At 43.1% G+C, this 21,798-nt stretch overlaps 1 protein-coding gene across 1 annotated transcript in view; it reads right to left on the reverse strand.

Moving 5' to 3' along the window:
• The window catches only part of IGF2R (insulin like growth factor 2 receptor), a 113,445-nt gene extending 94,892 nt beyond the window's left edge, over positions 1 to 18,553 (reverse strand). The window contains exons 1-2 of the mRNA XM_074990287.1: positions 18,342 to 18,553; positions 5,810 to 5,943 (exon numbers count right to left, since the gene is read on the reverse strand). Of these exons, the coding sequence (XP_074846388.1) occupies positions 5,810 to 5,943; positions 18,342 to 18,472 (265 nt within the window). The 5' untranslated portion in view covers positions 18,473 to 18,553. The remainder of the gene's footprint in view (positions 1 to 5,809; positions 5,944 to 18,341) is intronic.
• Between the last annotated feature and the right edge of the window lie 3,245 nt (positions 18,554 to 21,798).

Here is a 21,798-nt window from a genome sequence, read left to right on the forward strand (position 1 = left end):
TAACCAAAATGTGTACCCATCAAAGCGATGTTTTAAGATGTTATAGAGTCCTGTGGCACTTTAAAGACTAGCTGATTTATTTGGGCATAAGCTTCCAAGGGTAAAAAAGAACTTCGCCAGATGCATCTGACAAACCCACAAAAGCAAATACAGACTATCATGGGTACCCCTCTGAAACTTTTAAGATACCAGCTAGAATTACTTCACCAAGGCCCTAAAATGGAAATTTTAATTGGCTACTCATGCTGTGTCATTCCTTTACCACACTAAAACCAAGTCAATCACAAACATTTAATGCTTTGTGTCCAGTGGGACATTCAAATCATGTGTCACGATCCAGATGGGGTCCTCCCTAAATACTTCACAAGTTATGCACTGATCCTACTTTTGGTAGTTATGGCTCTAGAACCTGGGCTTCACCAGATGGAATATCAAAGGCAGGGACTCCAAGTCCATTTTAACAAATTGCACAAGACAGCCTTATTACTAGAAAGCAACTGTTCATTGTAAAAAAGGTGTTGAACAGTGGGTCAGACTCTGCCCATTCAGTCATCCTCAATCACATATGACCTTTTGCCACATTTGTAGGACAAAGTTCAGCTAGTCATCTGCCCGGGCTTTATACAAGACTGCCATTTTGTGTAACTAATATCCCATATGATCGGAATCTGAATCTGTATGGAGCTGAAAATTCTTATTCCTTGACTACTGGTCATGTGTGGTAAAGAGATGCAAAGTAGCCACTACAGAGAATTGGATGTTTCAAATTATGTGCATACCCCGAGTCCCTACAAGTCATCAAGTAAGGCCTAGAATTTCCAAACTGCCTCATAATTGTAGGTGCCCTGTTTAAGTGGCCTCTGTTTTTGTTTGTTTTTGGGAAAGTACTGCACACCCCACATTTGAGAACCAGGATCCTTTATTATAGGACAAGCTGGTCATTTAAACCCACCAATCGTCAATTCTGAAAGTAAAGCCTGGTCTACACTAGTGCTACATCTACACAGCAGTCCACTTCCTGAAGTGAAATGTAAATGAGGTAAATTTGCACCTCACTCATTTGCATATTCTCAATTTCCACAAGAACCTTTTCCAGAAGCAAAAACTGCTGTGTAGACAGGGTTCCTTCGAAAACAAACCCCATTTTCAAAACAACAGGCCTTCTGGTTTTGTTTCCGGAAGAAGGATTCTTTTGAAAATGGAGTTTGTTTTCAAAGGAACCCCAACTACATGGCTGTTTTTGCTTCTCGAAAAGGCTCTTGCACGAGTCAGATCATGCAAGATATACAAATGAGGCATTATATGCAAATCCACACCTGACCTGCATTTCCCATCTCGCTCATTTGCATTCCATTTCTGAAAGCTGACTGCAGTGTAGCTATAGCCTGGGAGATTAAAATCAAATTTAGGGGTCAAAGTTTGATTTTATAAACTAACCAACTGTCTACACTCCACCACTCAGAGGTCGATTTTAAGGGGCTGTATGGTTGACTTTTGTAATGCTGACTTCCCCCCAGAGTAACTCGAGAAGTTGAATTTGCAAAGTGAAACTGTGTCAGTAGAGACGGCAGAGTTACTAAAGATCCATTTTATTACCCTTTTAAACTGTCCTACAGTGTCCCTTGGAGATGCCCTCTTCCGTCATCACTCCACCCTGACTGCTCTCCAGGTGAGCCAGAGGTAGGCGACAAGACATGGTAGTCAGCCAGGAAATTTTGATTAGATTTCCTTTCCTCTCTGGCCATCGTGGCAAGCAGGCATATTGATCACACCTCTGCAGCACACTTAGCACACCTTGTCGCAATGACTTCCCAGGATCACGAAAGAGCCCCAGCATGGAGCCATCAGGAAATCCTGGACCTCATCTCGGTGTGGGGCGAAGAAGTTATTTTCATCCAGCTCAAGTCCAGCAAATGGAATGCTGATATTTATGCAAAAATGTCACAAGGCATGATCACGGAAGAGTATAGCAGGGACACTCAGCAGCACCACATGGGAGGGCGGAGGGAGGAGCATCAAGGGGCTGAGGCAAAACTACCAGAAATGTACGCGCCAATCAGACTGGGGCATCTTCCCAGAAATACCGATACTACAAGGAGCTTCACACTATTCTGGGGGCAGACGCGACCTCTTCCCCCAGAAGCAGCTTGACTTCTGTGTTCACGGGGAGGACCATGAAGTGCCTCCTGATGTGGAAGGGGTGGATGACAGCAGAGTCCACTCCAGAGTAGAATGAGATCCTGAAAGCCAGGGGCTGGAACCCATAGATCCTGCCTCCTGAACTGAGGAGGCGTCTTCAGAGGCCAAACCGGATGCTGGAGGGGGCACTTCTGGTTACTATGATTTCTGCGCCCCCTCCTCCCGCCAATAGTATATTGCAGAAAAGCTTGTCAATAGGCCCGGGGATGGAGCGCAGATCCTATTTGGACACAAAGCTCAAGGTCTTAGGCACCTTTGGATTCTCCTCACACAATTTTTTTTTTTTGGGGAGGAGAACTGACCTGTTCCTGTTTCCAAGGTGAGACACGTTACCGTGCCAAGCCACCAGTTAGTGATCTGGAAGCCTGGCCCCACAGAGCATTCTTGCAAGTTTTCCAGCATTGTACCCTGACAGAATGAGCTATCTTTCCTTATCCCTTTTCTTGTTGTGATGAGGCTGATGTCTCATTTGGTTAACTAGAATACACAGGAAGGTTCCCGGGTCACTAATAATCTTTTTGCCTGTGACCTACCCAACACAGAACAAAACTTGTACATCGCCTGGTGTGGTCACTTTAAAAGCCAGGCCCTGCTTTAAGCAGCAAGTGCTCCAGGCAGACGCTCCCTCCCCACCACCTCCCCTTGTGGAAGGGCCAGCAGATGATCGGACCCTGCCATGGGTCACACACACATCGCAAGACTTTCAATGATATTTAAACCCCTGGAACTGCCACTTTTAAATCCAGGCACTGCTTTAAGCAGCAACTGCTCCCAGAAATCCCTACTGCCTCCCAGGCTGGCATGTTTAAAGAATGCCGTGACACAGCCATCCACTCCCGCAAGGCCCAGCCTCTGGTACACGCCGTGCCACCCAGTACCCTTTGCTAGCTCTGCTTTAAGAATCCCACCCTGCTCCTCCCCCGTGAGCCGAGGATAGCTTACCATATAGTTTTGAGTGCAAACCTCTGCCGCAGAACACCTGAAATTATTCTGCCTGGAATCATGCATTCCTCAGTCTTTAAAGTACCCAGAGCGACCTTGCAGTTGCAACACGTACTTCCATAGAGCCAGACATCAATTCTTCGTCACTATGCTCTTTGTACTGAGTAAAGGTAAACATGTTGCTACTGCTCATAACATCAATATTTCTACATTTGTTTTATCAGCAAATGACCCTGGTAAAAGACAAAGATGGCTCTGTCCAGCAGGCAAGAGGCTGCATCAAATGTGGAGGAAGACAACGACCCGGAATGAATTGTTGGAAAATGCTGATGCAGTCAAAGGAGAAAACAGAGCTCTATGACCGGAGAGAAAAAAAAAATGCTGGACTCTCAAGAACAAATGCATGACTCATTCATGTCCTTTATGAGCAAACAGACGAATTAATTAATTTGCTGATTGCACTTTGTCAGCGACTGCTGCATTAATTGAAACTATGTTTGATAAAAAAAAAAAAGTCAGAGAACCACACACCACCACCCCCATCATAAGTGCCCCATTACATGCCCCCCATATCTGTACACATTATCTTCCCTTTTTAGAGGCACAGCATCCCCAGGCCACTTGTGGCACCAACACCTGCCACCCTTACCCCATTCATTCTCCTCCCATGAATGAGGCACTGCATCATCCCCCAGTCATGATAATTTGAGACCTCCCTCAACCCATCCAGCCCGCTCCCCTGCTCCTGGCTCTGCACCGCCCGTCCAGTTGATGCCTCCCACTTTCCATACCTCATCCCACCATATACTCTGCACCTTCCTCTTGCTGGGGAAGACCACAAAGCACTGTGCTTCACAGCCCCCCCCTCCCCCCCCCCCCCAAAAAAAAGACACACACCCAGAAGGCTAACCTTTGACTAACCTTATCCTTTTTATCTCTCCGCCCCGCCCCCCACTCTATTAGTGTCCCCTAAATAAAAGCTTTATTGGAAAAAAAAGTTTTGTTTATTGGTTAACATGCTTTGGGGTTGGGTGGGTGAGTGATGGTTGTCCCACAGTTGATTATGGGGTTTCATTAAGAGCAAGGAAACAGTATGGCTGGTTGGGGGTACCACTTAAACTCCCTTCACGCTTATTCACAGACTTTGTTTTCAAGACATCCGATTTTCAGTGTCTTTCTGGGTTTTCCTGTTTTCCCTTGGGGTCGGTTTCTGATAATTTCTTGCCAGGATCTCTGCCTCAGCCCCCCCATGCAGGCATGAAACTCCCCCTGCCCGTTGCCTCACAAGTGTTAGGAAGAATACAGCAGGCCCCAGTGACCATGGCAGCATTTTCTACCTTGAGGTCTAAGCGGGTAAGGTGGCATAATGCCTAGTCAGAACTCAAGATTGAAAATGTGGGTCTGTCCCATGAAAGCTCATCAACTAATTATTTTGTTAAAGTGCTACAGGACTGCTTATTTATTTTGTGACAATATAGACTAACATGGCTACCTTTCTGAGACTAGTTACTAAGAAGTGGACTAAAGAGATACATTAAGCTTAATGTATTTTTTAAGTTAAATATTCCTTATTTTAAAGGCCTTGGAATGTGGGTCACAAGCATTTACATAGAACTGTTTCATCTGTTAAAAAGCAACCCTGGTTTTAAAAAACAAGGAAGAAGCCACCAAACTCTTCAAAAACAGTGTAGTCAAAAGTGCACAGTTTTGATTCCATTTCACATGTGCAGATAGCGGATCTAAGCATAAACTGCCAAGGCCTGAAATATGGGACATTCACCTATTTAGAAAAAAAAAAAAAAATGCACCATCCAGAGTTCTGGGCACACTTAATTTAAAAGTGACAAACACACGGAATCAGAAAGTCAGATTGCTCATTCAAATTAAATGCACAGTGATGACAAACATAACTGAAAAAAAAAACAAAAAAAAAAAAACAATTGACTCACATGATCTCTAGAGCCAAGGAGTAACAAAGAACCAAATGGAGGGGGGCACAAAAATATCCATGCAGGAAGCTTAAAATACCATGGGATTATTTCCTCACAATAAATAATTTTCAGCAACAGAAGTAGTAAGACACTAAGTTTGCGCGGGATATAGATAACTATGGGTCTATCACATGGGACATTTCTCCAGTAAGGTATTGTTGAGAGCGCTAACCCAAAACATTAGTTTTCTACATAAAAACTACTGTTCAACAAACAAGCACATATTCAATGTATGCTGTTCCATAGGTAGATTATATATTAAATGTAGCTAATGTGCAATACATAGTTACTACTCCTGTTTACACGAGGAGTTTAAAGAGACTAAGACTTAAAAAAAAAAAAAAAAAGACACCCATCACTCAAGGAATTTTAGAAGAGTTTAGGACTGATATCACACCAGAGATCAGACCAGACTAGATAGTGATCCTTTCTGACCCTGAAAGCTATGAAGAGTTGCTATAAACTCTTATAAAAACATTGTAAAAGTTCAGGGGAAAAAAAAAAAAATTTAGTATGAAGTGGTAGAAATCTTAAATTACAGAATAAAGTTTTAATCTAAGAAACATTGTTATGGCTAACATACTTTAGGAAACTTGTACAGAAGCTACAGCATACATGCCAGAAGCTCTCCATTATATTTTGAAACGTTGACATTAAGAAACAAAACATTAACTTACCTACAGACTGATGCACCTTTTTATTCAGGTCATATGCACAGATTGCACTTGATTCTCCACAGTCTTCAATGCCACCACAAGGATTTATTTTATAATGCACATGTTCATCAAGATCAATTGCTTCCCATGAATAACTGAAACAAAAAAAAAAAAAAAAAAAAGGCAGTTAATACATCTAACCACAGCCATTTACCAAAGCACAAAAAATCCATGAAATATCAGATCTAACCAAGGCTAAGCAGATCATGCCACAATCTTGGTAACACTGGAATACCAATTCTGAAATTCGTATCTGATGCAGTGGAAGAATTATTTCATGTTATTTATGTGTATGGACCCAGAAACACCCTCCCACCCCACACACAGAAAGACATTTAGCTACTTGTACAACTGACTGAAGATATTTCTATCTCCACCTCTACAGAGCTCATGAATTTTCCTCTTAAAAAAAAAACAACTTGCTACTCAGGTGTCAGAGCAGTAATTCAGATGTGATCTACAAAACAGACAGGGACTGGGGAGGTGTTTATGAAGGAAAGACTGAGTACTAATATGGCATGGTTAGACCAGAAGAACTGGAGGATGCACAGTTTCATGCTCATTTTAACATGTGCACATACAGTGAATGGAGAGCCATTTAGCTAAGTACAGAGTGATGGTATGAAAAAAAAAAAATAAGTAAAATAAGCAAATGTTTCCCCAGAGATGTTAGTAACACCAATGCACTGCCTCTCCCACACCCACTTGCTCCTCCCCCCCCCCCCCCCCCCAAAAAAAAGGAGGAACCTTCTTCACTTAAGGGTTTTACATTCAGACTGGAGAAAGCACTAGAATACACATTCAAAGGAACAGCCACCACTCAAATGTTGTTCTGGTGCAGATATTTCTCATGAATGAGCACTGTGGTAGTAAGAGCACTTCTACCCGTACAGATATGTAGAGTGATATAGTAACTCTTCCCCACACCTACCACCCTTCCAGCATCTACAGTCCTAGGACTCCAGTATAATTGGAGAGATTGTTCAGGCAGCTGACAACCCTAGCAACGAAATTCAGGTTCAACGTCATGAGAATCCCAGCAAGCTGGTTCAGCAACTGGGATTTTTTCCAGGGTGCAATGGACTCTGCTTGAGGGCCCAACTTCTGTAGCAGGTTGGCGTAGAGGCATTCGAACTACATGCAGCCTCAAAGAGGGTACTGTGTTAGACAACTTTCCAAACAGCCTGTTTTCTTCTCTACAAGACTTACCATAGATCAGTTTTTAGCTACTCACTCACTACTTAGGAGGCAAAAAGAGCTGGCATCACCAACAAATGGAGGCTGATTAAAGGAATTCAATGTCTACCTCATAGGTATTTCTCTTTCCTGAAAGCAGCCTAATTTTAACCCCAAATACTCATGTATATTTCACAAAATACTTATCACAGATGAAAAATTAGCACTAACCCAAGCCTTTCAAGAAGCACCATCTAAAAGCAGCAAAGAATCGAAGCTATAATGTAAAAATATCAGCACAGAAAGGGAAAGGAATGATCAACAATGCCAGAGGAACACTAAGTAAAACCATAAAGAGAGTGAAGCAAGAGTAAAAACAAGACATTAACTTGTGGCCACCATAGGCTGGGGAAAAAAAAGTAGATTTCCATCCAAAAATGCAGTTCCCACTGAACTCAAAATGCTTTTAAAAAAATTGTTTCAGTTTTGGCTTATTTGAATTAAAGAATTTTTTTTCCTAAAGAAATTAACTTAAAAAAAAGTCTGATTCAAGTAAAATTAAATAATATGGAGGGAGGGTCCTAAACCCCGCCCCCCACCTGCAATTTCAAGTTATTTTTGCAATGGACAATCTAAGCCAAGGCCTAAAGCTATCCATTTATTAAAAGTCACTGTGTGTCAAGATTTTCATACAGCAAGCAACGTACCCTGACAGGAAAAAAGTCACTAATCTTGAGTGAAGAGGAGAGCAGCACACTTTTGTAGGCCAGACCTACACTACAAAAAGTTTACTTTGGTACATCTACACTGCCCAGGGATGTGAAAATATCTCTACCTGAACAGTACATTTACAGCCTAACCTCTGATACAGACAGGGGCAGGCCAAGAGGAAGGCCAGGGGGGTTAGAAGAAGGTGAAAGCCAGCACAGACTGTATGCCCAAGCTTAAGATGTAAGTCATCTAATAAAGTCTGAAAATGCAGGTCACCAGTGCCAGTAAAGCAGTAGGGAATCTGGTTCATTAAAGCTGTGTGTGAATTTGCTCTCTTTAGCATGAGCTTTTGGTTCTCTGCTTCTCAGTGGTAAGACAACTATTGGAAAAAGTTAGACATATCTACTCCCATGCAAATCATGAAGGCCCTTAAGTGACAGTTACTGCCTTAACAGATACCAAACCACACCAGTCTCTCCTCTTTCAAGTGGTCAGAAGGCTCCATTTAGGTGCTCAAAATTCTGCAAGAGTTACACAACAGTAAGCTTTTTACAAAGAAATTATGAAGTTAATCCACAATTGTATGTGCTCAACAGCAAAGGTCACAGGACTGAGGTTTTGTTTTCATGTTGTGCCAAGTAACCACTCAGTTACTAACCATGTTTTGCAAGAATCACACCTTTTAAAAAAACACTTTAAAAGTTGCCTTTAAATTGAAAGGCTTAACTCTGAACCATCCCTGATGTAAACCATAGAGCTATTCATGGTACCACCATGTCAGAGTAATAAAAACTGATCTTTACATCTAGCCCTAGCCTTCCAAGGAGCATAAAAACCTGAACAGCAAGGAATGCAAAGTCTCATTCAAATTCTAAAAAGCCACACTGGAAAGACTGGAAATTAAATATACTTCAACCACTCTTATCCTCCCCATTGTGTGTGTGATACTCAGTGTTTTGTGCAAAGTACGTCCTTTTGATAAATCCAGCAGTGTGTCAGACCTATATAACTGATTTGACCTGGAAACCTTAATCCTAGATCCCTACCCTTTGACATTTCATTTTGGGCTACACAAGTCCTGTGACACATTCACTTGCTTACGAAGAATACGTGCAAGCCAATTTCAATATGCCTTAAGTTGAAGGGAGCTCAAATCAGTGTAAATAGTGAAGTGTTAAAGCAATCTGATGCGAGGGAGGTATGTTATTAAGTAAGTGGGATGGATTGGTCAGATTTGAATATGTATATTTTATTACGCAGGATAACTAGAAGATTTATGCAGCATTGTTTGATTCCTTAATTTTTCAGTTTTTGGAAAAATACAGCGACTGTGTGTGCTTCCCTTAAATCATTGCTCTGTGGTGGGGCTGGGCTGAGGGGAAAGAGAATGAATGTTCCCCAGCTGAGGCAGGTTCAGGTTTATTTGCCCTCTTCACTCCCCCTCTGCCACAGTGAGGAATGCAGAAAACGGTGCACTTCCCCTTTGTCAGAGAGTGAAGAGGGAACAGCCAACGAGGTCTCCCTATGTACTGTGGTGAGGGGCAGGACAGCTGCCAAGGGAAGTGGCAGGGGAGCAGGGAGGACAGGCTCAGGGCTGGGACAACCCTGGATGGGGAGAGGGAAGGAGTGCCCCCAGCCTGTCCCTTTTACCTGCCTGATGGACTCTTTTCTGTTGGTTTTCTGAGAAGCAATCCCATTCAAAGTACGTCCCATTTCCCTGGCATAGCCACACCCTTACCTTGCTTGAAGTTATAATCAGAGGAAGCTGTATACCAGGTTTGGTGATCCTAAGCTCTAGCCATTTAAAAGAAGGAGTTCTTGAACAGACAGGCACTCTCAAACATACAGCAGACACGTACATCTTTAATTTATGAGGCACGTCCTACTTACACATTTCAGCATGCTTTGTAAGCCTGCTAATGCATCTGAATGTGACCGAAGTCATGTGACACTGTTGTGACAGAGCCAGGAACAGAACATCAGGTCTCTCCATGCTCATTAGGCATCTCAAAGAGGGTGAACTGGAGGCTGTTCTCTGGCTGGCAGCAGCACATGTGTTGGGAGTGGACATGACACACATTCTTAGGTCAATTATGATACCACGTGATGTCATTAAAAAGCTGAAAATAATAGAGTTCTCATCGGAAGCACATGGGGGATGAGATTTGAGGCGAGAGAGTTAAGTTGCAACAACTGTAAAATAAAAATGCATGGATTTGACTGAATATTCAAACACTGCAGCCTCCTATTAATATTCCACTACTATTTTTCCCCTTAAGCTAGCGACTCTGCAAGGGGTTTACAACTTTTGCTGAAACCGAGTGAGGTTTATGTTAAATATTCACGAGAGCAGCAGTTCAGTAACACCTCTCCACACATTACCACAACATGGTGTGAGCTAGCATATGAAAAAACTACTTTGCCTCATCCTGTGGCTGCAGGAAAAAAAAAACCAAAAGATTCTCTTCATCAAGTGGCACTCATTTTGTCTAGGTGAGGTTCTTCAGAAAGACGACAGGCAGAAGGGAAATAGGATGTTGGAAAAGGACTAGAACATATAGCACTACAGAAACAAACGGTTTAAAAACAGTTGTTTTGAAGTGGAGGGGGAACTTTTCTTCTAAGATTCTCTGGGATGAATTTGTCATGCAGAAACATTTTGAAATTCTGTAACTTTACAGAAAAGTCTTAGAAGTACTTTTCAATGGCAAATTTGTCTCCACATTATTTTATGACTTCATAATAATTTTTTTCAAAAAGAATGTGTCTTTCCTCTCTTTGTGTGCAAGATGCAACCAACTCAGGAAGAATTAAAACTGTATTCAGAGTGCAGTCAGATACACCAAATAAACTCAGGGTATGAGGGACTATTTCCTCTACTTGTTTGTATTACAGTAGCCTCAACTGTCATGAAACTTACCAGTTTAATAATAATTCATGCAAGGCATGTATGTAAGTTGATAAGATCCCTCTAAGTCAGTACACCGGAAAGGATTTTTACCTAGCACACTTATGGCTAACCAAGTGATGAAGAAACAGCTGGTGAAAACAATTAAGTTAGTTTTACAAAGCTAGAGAACAGGATTTAGAAAAGAAAAACCCATTTTCTGTGAAGAGCTTCCCTTCATTCCTAGATTCCACAAGCAGACTTACTAACAGCGTACCAGCTAAGATTGCTGCAGCTGAACTGTAGAGAACCACACAGTGTGGTTACACCTACGCTACAGAGGATTTTGTCAACAAAACTCAGAGCATCCACACACAAAATGCATTTTATCAGCCAAAAACACAGTTTAGACACCCCAAGGGCCTTTTTGTGACAGACCAGATCAAAAGATCAATCTGTCAACAGAAATTCTGTTGCACATCTCTTTCTACAGTAACTTCTGTAGACAGATGCTTCTAGTGCAGAGGTAGCCTTCATGTTTGTGGAAAAACAACAAGTAGCCCTGTAGAACCTAAGAGATTAACAAATCTATCAGGTCACGAACTTTGTTGTTCCTGTGAAGAATTGGGGAACGGGAGACAGGCTATTCTATACACCATTCTTCTACCTAGAAAAATTTCCCTTCTAGTTTACCAAGCCTGGAACACCACCTTGATCCTTGTGATCAGGTCAAGGTAGGAACAACAGACTCAGCCCTTTACAGAGTGTTGTAGGACCACTGAGAAGGAGACATTAGTTTCAGTACTCCAGCTGAAGAAAAAGGCCAAGAGTTAAACTGATTGAGAAACTTGCTATATCCTGGCCTTTATCACAGGATCATTTAGCAAACAAGTTATGCTGAGGTTTTTTCCCCCCACAACATATAGAAAGAGCTAAATTAGACACACAGTTACATGCTATTTTCCACTGCAAGTTACTGTAGCAAGATTTACTGAAGTTGTACAAAAAACCATGTATGATTTATCAGCCAGACACTCTGTATTATTGATTAAAAGTAAATTATATGCAAGTCAGTAGGTTTGCGCTGATCTGTCAATATTCCAAGAGAAAAAAGGAAAAAAACACATAAGATACAGAAAACAAAGACATGTAATAGCCTAACAAGCAGGGTTCCCCCAAGCACAAAACAAAATATTTCCTCCCACCCCCAAAAAAACCAACAATTTTAATTCTTTATTAGGGATTGATGGCGACTGGTGTGCCAGATTCTCCTGCATTAGGGAATGACTAACAATGTCATTCTGATTTAAATTAAGGTGTACACAGTTCTGTTTCCTTACAGGGTAACCTATCAGTCACAGAAAATGCTGATTCTGCCCAGTTTTCAACATGCAAGTTGTAGCACTGCATTAAAAAATAAGTTTATCTCCAACTCATATTGAATTAAATATTCAAACAAATCCAAAAAAAAATTTCTAGGTAAGATATGTTAAAAGTTCATCTCAGATCTGGACAACGAAGCTGTGTCTAGCCATAAGGCAGGTACACCAGGCAATTGCAGAACAAGCTAATGCCCCATCACTGGACATAGAAAAGACCACTTGGTAGGAGATTCCATTGCTGTTTGTTCTTTTCAGTTCCTACTCTGGATACCAAATGCACCTCCAGCTGTAGCATGGATTCTGACCACCAGCAAATGGACCAAGATCTACCTCTTCACATCTGCTATTAAAGAAAAGGAATCACTTCTTTTTTTTTTTTTTTAAAAGGCAACATTACAGAAATGCATCAGCAGTGTGCAATGATGGCTCTGTCAAGTCCTCTAGGCCTCATATTGAATTATTTTAAATATGGACATTTCTAGATAATACACTTCTTAGTGGAAAGGGCTGTCTATTCCATAGAAGCTTTACACAGTGCTCATCTCTACAGTAGCGAAGCCTGCCAACAGTGCATTAAGCAACCTGACTCCACGTCTGTCATTTGTTTGTTCTCCCCTCCTGTCTTCAGAGGGAGGAGCAGCACATGGAACGCAGCATCCTATTTGGTAGCTTTGTTAAATCTCTTGCTATGGGTTTCCCTTAAAGAAGGCAAGTCAGAGAAGTGCACACAATTTGAATGGAAAAGAGAGAAGCTGGTGATCGCTCTTAGTTCTGGGTGGAGGTCATTCCATGGTCTTGAACCACCACTGGAAAAAGTTTGCCTCCCATAAAGAAATTTACTCGTACTGTTGAGAGCTGATGTACCTGAGGGTACAGCTGTCAACCACGAGCTTTAAAATTATCATTTCAGCACAACTGACTCAGGTCTTGGAGTGCTTTAAACGATAAGGATAGGAGACCATGAATTTAATTAGAAACTACAGAAAGTCAGTGGCTAGTAAAAGACAAGCGTGATGTGCTCATGGTAGCATGTATTGCTGAGGAGACAAGCTGTAGCATTTTGTACTACTTGGAGTTGCCTGATGTGCTGAAGGTTTCATGTCCAGCCATCCCACACTGCTGTTGTCCAGATAAAAGGAAACATAGGAACGAATAATTAAGACCATATGTTCATTGGACAGGATGTGACAGTCTTCCAGCCAATCAGAGATGGCAGAAAATATTACTCCCGACTGTTGCAATATGAGAGTTTAGTGTTGAAAGCACTGGTGTTACTTGTTAGACTACAGACTGCACTGGTCAGTTGCACACATGAAGGAACCTTCTGTCAAAGGAGACAGTCATAGATGCAAACTCCAAAAAATATTTTCTTCTACCCCTCAGTATCTATTTTGCTCAAGTTCAGCTTCTGCCAACTCTTCTTCCTTCATGAACTCATTGCATTCAAGCACTGAGTTATGTCACTAGTAGTGGTGTGATTGTATTATTGAGAAAAAGTAAAAACTCATCTATAGGTTGTTAGCACCTTCTGTCCATTTCATCTGATCTATCCACACAGCAACTACATTTAAAGGCTGAAAAGAACTGGGGGAAAAAAAAAGTAATTTTTGGGACCCTGCAAAGGAGGGATCTAGTACTGGAGGTACTGTTCCCTAATGCTACTCTTCAGGTGCATCCCCCTAGAAAAGGCAGACCATTTTACTGTATTTACTCCACATTCCTGCCATTTCTCTCAGATGAGGCAGCAGAACCTCATGGTCAATGTCATACACTGGAGAGAAGTCCAGAAGGATGAAAATAAATGTTGCTCTTTAGTCAATGCATAGAGCACAATCCATCGGTACCACTAAAGCTGTTTCTGTTCTGTATCCCGGACTAAACCCCAATTGTGCCAGATCTACAATGGGGTGGGCAAGGAAAATCAGATTAAATTGGCTGTAAACTATCTTTGGCTACCTTCATGATCATACTCGAGAATATCAGGTTTGATGTTGCACGATAGTCGGAAATTACCAAAATAGCCAAAGTGGACTTCTTCAGTTTTGGCCCGCCTCTTGCATGTTTGAAGGAACAAGGGAAAATTTCTTCTCACAAGAAGGCATTGGCAATTTCAGTCAGAAATGGCACCAGCTGTCCATGAGTCTTTTCCAAGCCAGAAAGGTCCTGGGTCAAGCTTACAAATCTTGTGTTGAAATCCATTCAGGCATCCCAAAATATCTTGATGAAAAAAGATACTGCATTGTGGGAATCAAGGTGAGTGAGTGTGTGGGTAGATGCTGGCAGAGTGGAAATGTAGCATCCAAGCCGCCTTCCTCAAATATGCTTGATCTTTTCTGTGCAGGATACTTGTTCTTCAGAGCACTTGGTGCTTGGCTTTGTTGCCAATGTAGGAACTTAAGGTTGATGAAACAAATTTCCCACCCTGAATATCTGGCAGCTTCAGCAGAGGTTGACAGGAAATTTCTCTTGGACTGTGATACAACATCAGCATAGACTGAAATTTGTTAAGTTTCACCCTGTTTGAATTGACATCTGTCTATGGCCATTGGGGCTTGAGGTTCTACCCCCTCTCTTCATTTGGTGTAGCATGTCAGGAACCCGAGGAGATCTGTGCAGGCAATGGCAAGGAAGTAAAGAGCACATCAGTGCCAGAGACCAGTGTACAAGGGTAATAATTCACCAGATCCTCAAATCTTTGTTCTCCATGTTGTTGATGTCCTTTAGGAGGCTTTGTAATTTATTGGTGCCCATGAGTCATTGGTCTTGTTGCCCAAGTGCTAGAAGGTATCTGACCACTGACTTAATGAGGCAATCATCCATCCAAGACAGCTGCTGGGTTGTAACATCCTCTCACTTGACATGTAGGCCAACAACCAGGTTCACAGTATGGCCAGCTATGTGAATTGGACCAGAGATGACCTATGAAAAACCTAGGGAGGCAAGTGAGGAAATACAGCTTTGAGGTTTTTGACCCTTGTTGACAAGTACTGAAGTCTCCCAGGGTGACACGGTGATGAAAACTCCAAACCTTACCAATAAGATGTCAGGGAGCTCTTATGAATCCCTGTGTCTGTGGTAGTCAGTAAATTAGCATAAAGTTTACATGGCTTTGCTTCTGGTTTCCACTGTCAGATGAAATAATTCAAATAAGGTTGCCTTACCAGAGACCCCTCTTCCATAACTGAGGTTTGAAGAGAAAATGAAAGTGGTATCACCTGCCTTTTTGTCCTGTCTGTGGCATACCAAGTATCCCGAGGAAACAAGGGTGGGCTACCACAGGGCTTGCACTGTCAGCCTGCAGCATTGAAAGTGGATGAACAGCTCAGGTGATGCATCCCTGATGAGGGCATATTGTTAGCTGCATCAGTTTTAATTCATGGTACTTTGTGTTGTCTGCTTCTGAGCCATGCCAAGGCAGCGTACCTACAGTACATAGTTGTACGATGCCTAGAATACGATTTCTTATTTCTGCTTTGGTTCCTTGGACCACCCCTCTCAATTCAAATTGTGACAGAAGTAGTAGCTATTGCCTGTGGACTATGACAAGTGGAAGAATGATGGTCTGATTGCAAGTGCCATGGCAAAGTCCACTGACTATCTTCTATAGCTCTAGCCTGGCTGAGTTCTAGAATGACTGCAACTAGAGCAGGGCACTCTTGGAGTAGTGGTGGGTGCTCTGAAGCATTATACCTTAAACAGCAGTAGAAACCGTTATGAATTACAACAATCATAGGTAGTACTGAACCCAGCAAGATGTAGTATCAGACAGCAATTTCCTCAGACTTATCTGTTTTGTTGCAGCACACCTGCTGCTCTTACTCTTCTCCACCTCCCTGTGAAATCAGGTGAGGAAGAGACTAGTTCTTACTCCAACAAGACCAAGAAGTAGTAGCTGAAGTGTGGCTTCCTGGCTAGCAGCTGGCAGAAAAGCCAGGAAGTGTCGGGCTGAGGAATAGGGTTCCTTTCTTGTAAAAGGACAGAGTGCTTAGGAGGCCTTGTTCCTGGTGGTCAGTACTGACCCAGAGGGAGGAGTCACAGCCTCACTTTCACCTTTTAAAAGTTGAAAAAAATTCTGAAAAATGAAACTGTCATTGATTTTCTTCACTTTTCACACATGGGCATCCATAGTACAGACCATGCAACCCATTTCAGGTCCTCACTGACACCTGTACTTAAATTGCCTCAAATGGGTTTGCACTTGTGAATTATTTACTTACTTGGACAAATGCATACACAAGAAGAAGTAGGCTACAGTTGCCTTGTAGCTGTGTTTGCATTGTAGGAATTACAGGAATAAAATAAAGGAGTAAATTTGTTTACCTCACTAAGGTAAAATATGAAAATACACAACAGAAATAGGAGGAAGGAGATGTCATTTTTACAGTATTGATATGCCGAATACAGCTCTTCACACCTCCTCTTCACACCCTCCTCTTCACACCTAAAAATTACTAGGATTTCTGAACATTTCTAACTTATTTAAACAGGAAAAGCTGTAGACATCTAACTTTCTCTGAAATATCTGAGATGGACAGTTGTGAAGGTTTGTCCTGTTAACTTATCATAAAACTACTACAGGTTGAACCTCTCTAATCCAGAACACTCTCGTCCAACAAACTCAGTAATCTGGCATGATTTTCATTGGCTAGATGACCTCTTTTCATGGGTATGGCCAAGTTTCCTGTAGTCCCATAAAGTTTGTTTACAGCCACCAGTTCTGGCCCCCAGGATTTCCACGCTGTTATTTAGCTGTAGTTTACCCCAAATGTCTTTTAAGAGCCCAGTAAGCAGTGGAAGTGTTGATAATGTGCTAGAAAATACTGGCCTCCCATCACCCAGCAAATTCTCTTGTCTGGCACTGGTCAGGTCCCAAGAGCGCTGGACAAGAGAGAGGTTCAACCTGCAGCTAAGAAGGTGCTCCCCTTCATTGTTCACTGAAACTGTATTTATGATTAAAGCACATAAGAGGGCGACATGCTAATATGAGAGCTATTGTACACTCTGGGTTGGCATAAGCCCCTTTACTTTCACCCTTGTGTAATGAAAAGTATGTAACTACACTGTCTCCTCCACCCTCAACCAAAGCACCATGCAATGGTAATGGACAAACATTTATACTGATGATGCTTAAAGACACCGGACAAAACTGCAAGGCTTGTATATGGTGGAAGCCTACTTCAAACCAGAGGTGTTGCCCTACCCCCAGCACTCTTAGTTCCAGAATCCTGAGCACCAGGAAAGCACTTGTGACAAAGACACCTATACATTTTGACTTCTGAAAAACTAACCTGAGAAGTGAAAGTGACACTCAAGCAGCTAAAAACTAATCATCTTTATATTTTTTCACTACTGTTTAGCCTTGCACCCACTGAAGTTATCAACCAGAAAAGCTTGCTTATGGTGACTCCAAGAGAGTGAGTTTACACATACATAAGTTATATTAGGTTTACACAACTCTGTTGATGCCAATTGTTCCAAGCACACAATTAGTTTTGATATATTTGACACTAGTTAAAAGCAGTCACCTCCAGGCAAAAAAGGCATCAACCAGGCAATGGCCCCAGCATTAGGCAACAGGGGCATGGGAAGGAGAAAAACTAATCAGACATACCCGTACAAGGATCTAGTCTTTTAATAAGTACAGTGAGATCCCAGGCACAAAAGGACAAGCTACCCCTGTTTACATTTCTCCTTGGAAAATCTTTTCACCCTAAACTTTTTTTTTTTAGGGTTTGATTTTCAAGAGTGCCCAAGTCTCTTCTGAAAACTCAACTTTAGAGCCTGTCACTTAATAAGCATAATGAGACTTTTAACCTAGCTCGGCTCAATATAAACAACACGTAATGAAAGGACACCAGGACCTCACGGCCTCAGACACTGTCCACTCTCTCCACACTTACCTCCCACCAAGGCAGGCCTCTTAGGAAGCAATTAAGGAGGATCCCAAAGCCCTCTACAAGCGGATTCCCAAACTGCCTGTCAGTATCAAGCCCCCAACAAGCAGCCCCCCGAGTGAAACGCTCCGCTGTGAACGGCCCAGCACGCAGCAGAAGGTGGAGGCGATACAAAGCTGCGGAACATACTTAAGGAAGCAAAAGGCCACTTCACAAGAAAGAGCTTGGCCGACGCCACCACATATGGGACGCACAAAACACCACGCAGGAGAGGCCAGGCGCTCCTCCAGCTCCCAGCAAGCAGCAGCTCCGGGACCCGTTCGCCCCTGCAGCGTAACAGAGAGCAGGGGACGGGGATCCCTTCAGAGGAGTCGCTCGCCCAGTACCCCCACCGCTGCCTTGCGGGGGGGGTGGGGGCTCCAGACTCCCGCCCGAGTTCCCACCTGCACAGCGGCTGGTAGTCCAGGCTCTGGGCCTCGCCGCCCCCCCGCAGCAGAAGCAGCAGCCAGGGCAGGAGCCGGAGCGCCGGGAGCCATCGCGGGGCAGGCCCCAGGCCGCGGGCGGCGCGACCCATGGGGGCAGTGGAGCAACCTCAGAGCGCAGCCGGAACTAACAGCCACCGCTGCCCCTGGGACATGATAGAAAGGAACTGGGAGGGGTCATGTGATACCCGCCCCGCACTCGTCACGTGACTCCTGGGACTCATGTGACCGGTCACGTGCGGGAGCCAGGCAGTGCCGTCCTGGCCCGCGGCGGCACCGGAAGCGGCGGCTGAGGGGCGTGGAGCGTCTGGCCACTTTCAGTGCGGCCCCGCCTTCAGTCTTCCACGCACCTCACAGGGCAGCCAGGAGTCCACGCACCTAAGTGCCTCTTCACCCCGCCACTGAGCCCCGTCAAATGCTCGTGACACGCCCAGCCCCCTGCCCACTCACACCGACTGACACTTCCCCGGGCTCAGAGCCCCCACCTCCAAACACAAATAAATAATAATGGCGTGGGCCATTCTCGTAATGGCTGAAGAGTTCGCATCTTATTGAAAAATTTTCACTCTGCTTTGGAAGGAGAAACTGCTGAGCTTTCCTTCATATTCGACACATTAACACGTGGTTTGAACTCGGATGCAAATTTTCTGGGACACTATAGGGGCTCTTTTGCATACTTGGCTTAATCTAATTCTTGACTCCCCCCGCCCCCAGTTTCTGCCCCTCTACCCTGTGATTTGCTCACCTTGATAATTTTTTTCTGATTTGTCAACCTTGATTACAGTTTTTGGTTCTCTGTGCCTTAAATATTGAGTCTGTTCTGGTCTGGCTATGGTCTGAAGAAGTGGGCCTGTCGCACAAAAGCTCACCTAATAAATTATTTTGTTAGTCTTTTAAGTGCTACTTTACTGCTTTTTTGTTTTGATAGTGTATAGACTAGCACGGCTCCGTTACTCCAAAACACAGTGACACTCACCCACTGCACCAGTGAAAACTTCACCGAGGCACTGAGTCTCCCTGTACCTCCCACTTACCCCGACAGAGCATTCAGCCCCCACACTCCAAAATAAGTTTACATGCAGCTTTCTCATCTCAGTAACTCAACCTCCATACAGCCCTGCGTGCCCCCAGTCACATGCACTCAGTCCCCGTACATACACATCTCAACACACTGTGCCACCCATACACCCCAACAGCCCTTTATATACAGGCTCAGACCCTCATACACAAGCAAACACTAACACCCTTGACTTTACTCATATTCTGTTTCTTAATCACCTCACATAGTCATCTGTTACTTAAAACACCTTACTACACATATAAACTCATCCCACACAATATCCCAACACCTCCCATCACAATATGTCTATACAGAAATACACATGTGCAATCTCTCATATACACAATACAAACAGTACACATGCACATGTCAAACACATCGACATCAGTGATGAGACACTGACTAATGGATTTTTTTCAAATGCTGAGTTAAATTTTAATGATTTATTTATTTTGGTGCAATGTTTCTCTTAAAAAAAAAAAGCTCCCTGGTGTTATAATGATCGTTTTGTCTTTGATATTTAAATGGCAACAGTCTGTAAACCTGTTCAAACTTCCAAAATAAATATAAAAATTTTCAAAAATTCACACACACAAGCAAAACTTCATCACTGGAAGAGACTGAAGGCTAATCCCAGGATGTGGGTATGACCTGCCAGCAAATCTTGTGGTTAAATGACAGGCACAGCAAGAAAGCCAAGATGGTGTGGAAACAATACCTTGTTTCAGACTGAGAGAAGGAATGGGGATGTGCACAGTATGGCATATTTCTCTGAGGGAAGTGGAAGTGACATCCCTTACTACTGCCACCTCCACTCAGTTTATCTCAGCAGAGCCAGTAGATTCTGAACTTGCACAATCAGTTACTACCAGGCATGTGTTATAAATAAGGACATTAAAAGGGACATTGTTTATAATTCTGTTGAACTACACTTCAGATGGAGAGCACTCTAGTGACAGCCAGAAAATGGAAGCAAATGTTTAAAGATGTATCCCTTTCAGATAATGTCATTATCAGCACTCTCCCACAGGCATTTAAACAGAAATATAAAATGTTATGTTTGACACATTGCTGAAAGTGTGTTGTCTCTTTCACCCACCCCACTTCTTAACAGCGAGACTCCAAATAAGAGACAAGGGTATAACAACAAAGCTCAGCAGTTCTCAAACTTAAGCAGCTCAAAGTCCCCATTTTGATTTAAACATTTTGGAGACCCCTGCCCTGCCCTTCTTCAAGGCCTCACCCCTTCTCTGAGACCCCACCGCTTCTTGCTTGATTCCCCCCTCCTTCTATTGTAGTTCTTCCTCACTCTCAATGGGTCAAGGCAGAAGCTTGGGGTGGGAGGGGCAGTTTCTGGAAGGAAGGGAGTTTGGATACAGAAATGGATTCCAGGCTGGGACAAAGTGTTAGGGTTCAGGAGGAAGTCTGAGATGCAGAGTCCCAGCAGCAACTTCCAAAGCTCCCAAGAAATGGCAACTAGGTCCCTGTGGCTCTAAAGTAAAAAGAAGCTCTGCGCACTGTTCTTGCTCCTGCAGGCACTGCATCTGTAGTTCCCATTAGTCCCAATTCCTGGCCAATGGAAGACACTGACACACTACTCAGGCTGGGGCAATGTGTGGAACATCCTTATCTACCCAGGCACCTCAAGGGTGTAGGGACAGGGTGACTGATTCAATAAGCCATGCAGAACCAGAGGAGGGGTAGGGAGCCTGCCTCAGCTGCAGACCACTCTTTCGTTCCATTTTTTGCATATGGACGCACTCTTTTGAAAGATCTCTGTAGTGTAGACGTAGCCCAGGGGTCCACAGACCCCAGCATGAGAAGTGAACTAGCTCATACTGAATCATGCATTACTCACAAGCAGATCTATTACAAACACTTATTGTATAAGGCGCTGTTTAACATGAGTAAGAATATCACAGTCTAGTCAAACAGCAGAGTCTGAACCAATGGAAGACAGGAATGGGAAAAGAACTTACTTCTGGTCCCGCTGCTGGAGGGAGAAACTGAGGCATGAAACAGCATTCTGTGAGTATTTGGTCAGGATCAGTGATAAAATTAAAGGGGTATACTTAAATGCTATCAGACTTTAAATGTTCGCATCCTTGACAGATGTCTTCTATTATTAGAGAGTGTCAGCAACTCTCATGATTTTATTGTGATCTTTGTGATTATTGGTGTTTTGTTACAATCCCAGCTTCTGGAGCTGTTATGTGAGAATCTCTGCTGGTTGGCTGGTTTATTTATTTAGTTTTCTTTTGTAATAATAAATTTGCAGCCAGCATAGTTGTGGAGAAAAACCAAAGGTTCAGAAGGTAAATAAAAAAGTATATTTTATTTTTAAGCCAACCTCATGGG

The sequence above is a fragment of the Carettochelys insculpta genome, chromosome 3 (genome assembly GCF_033958435.1).
Source record: "Carettochelys insculpta isolate YL-2023 chromosome 3, ASM3395843v1, whole genome shotgun sequence".
Taxonomy (NCBI): Eukaryota; Metazoa; Chordata; order Testudines; family Carettochelyidae; genus Carettochelys; species Carettochelys insculpta.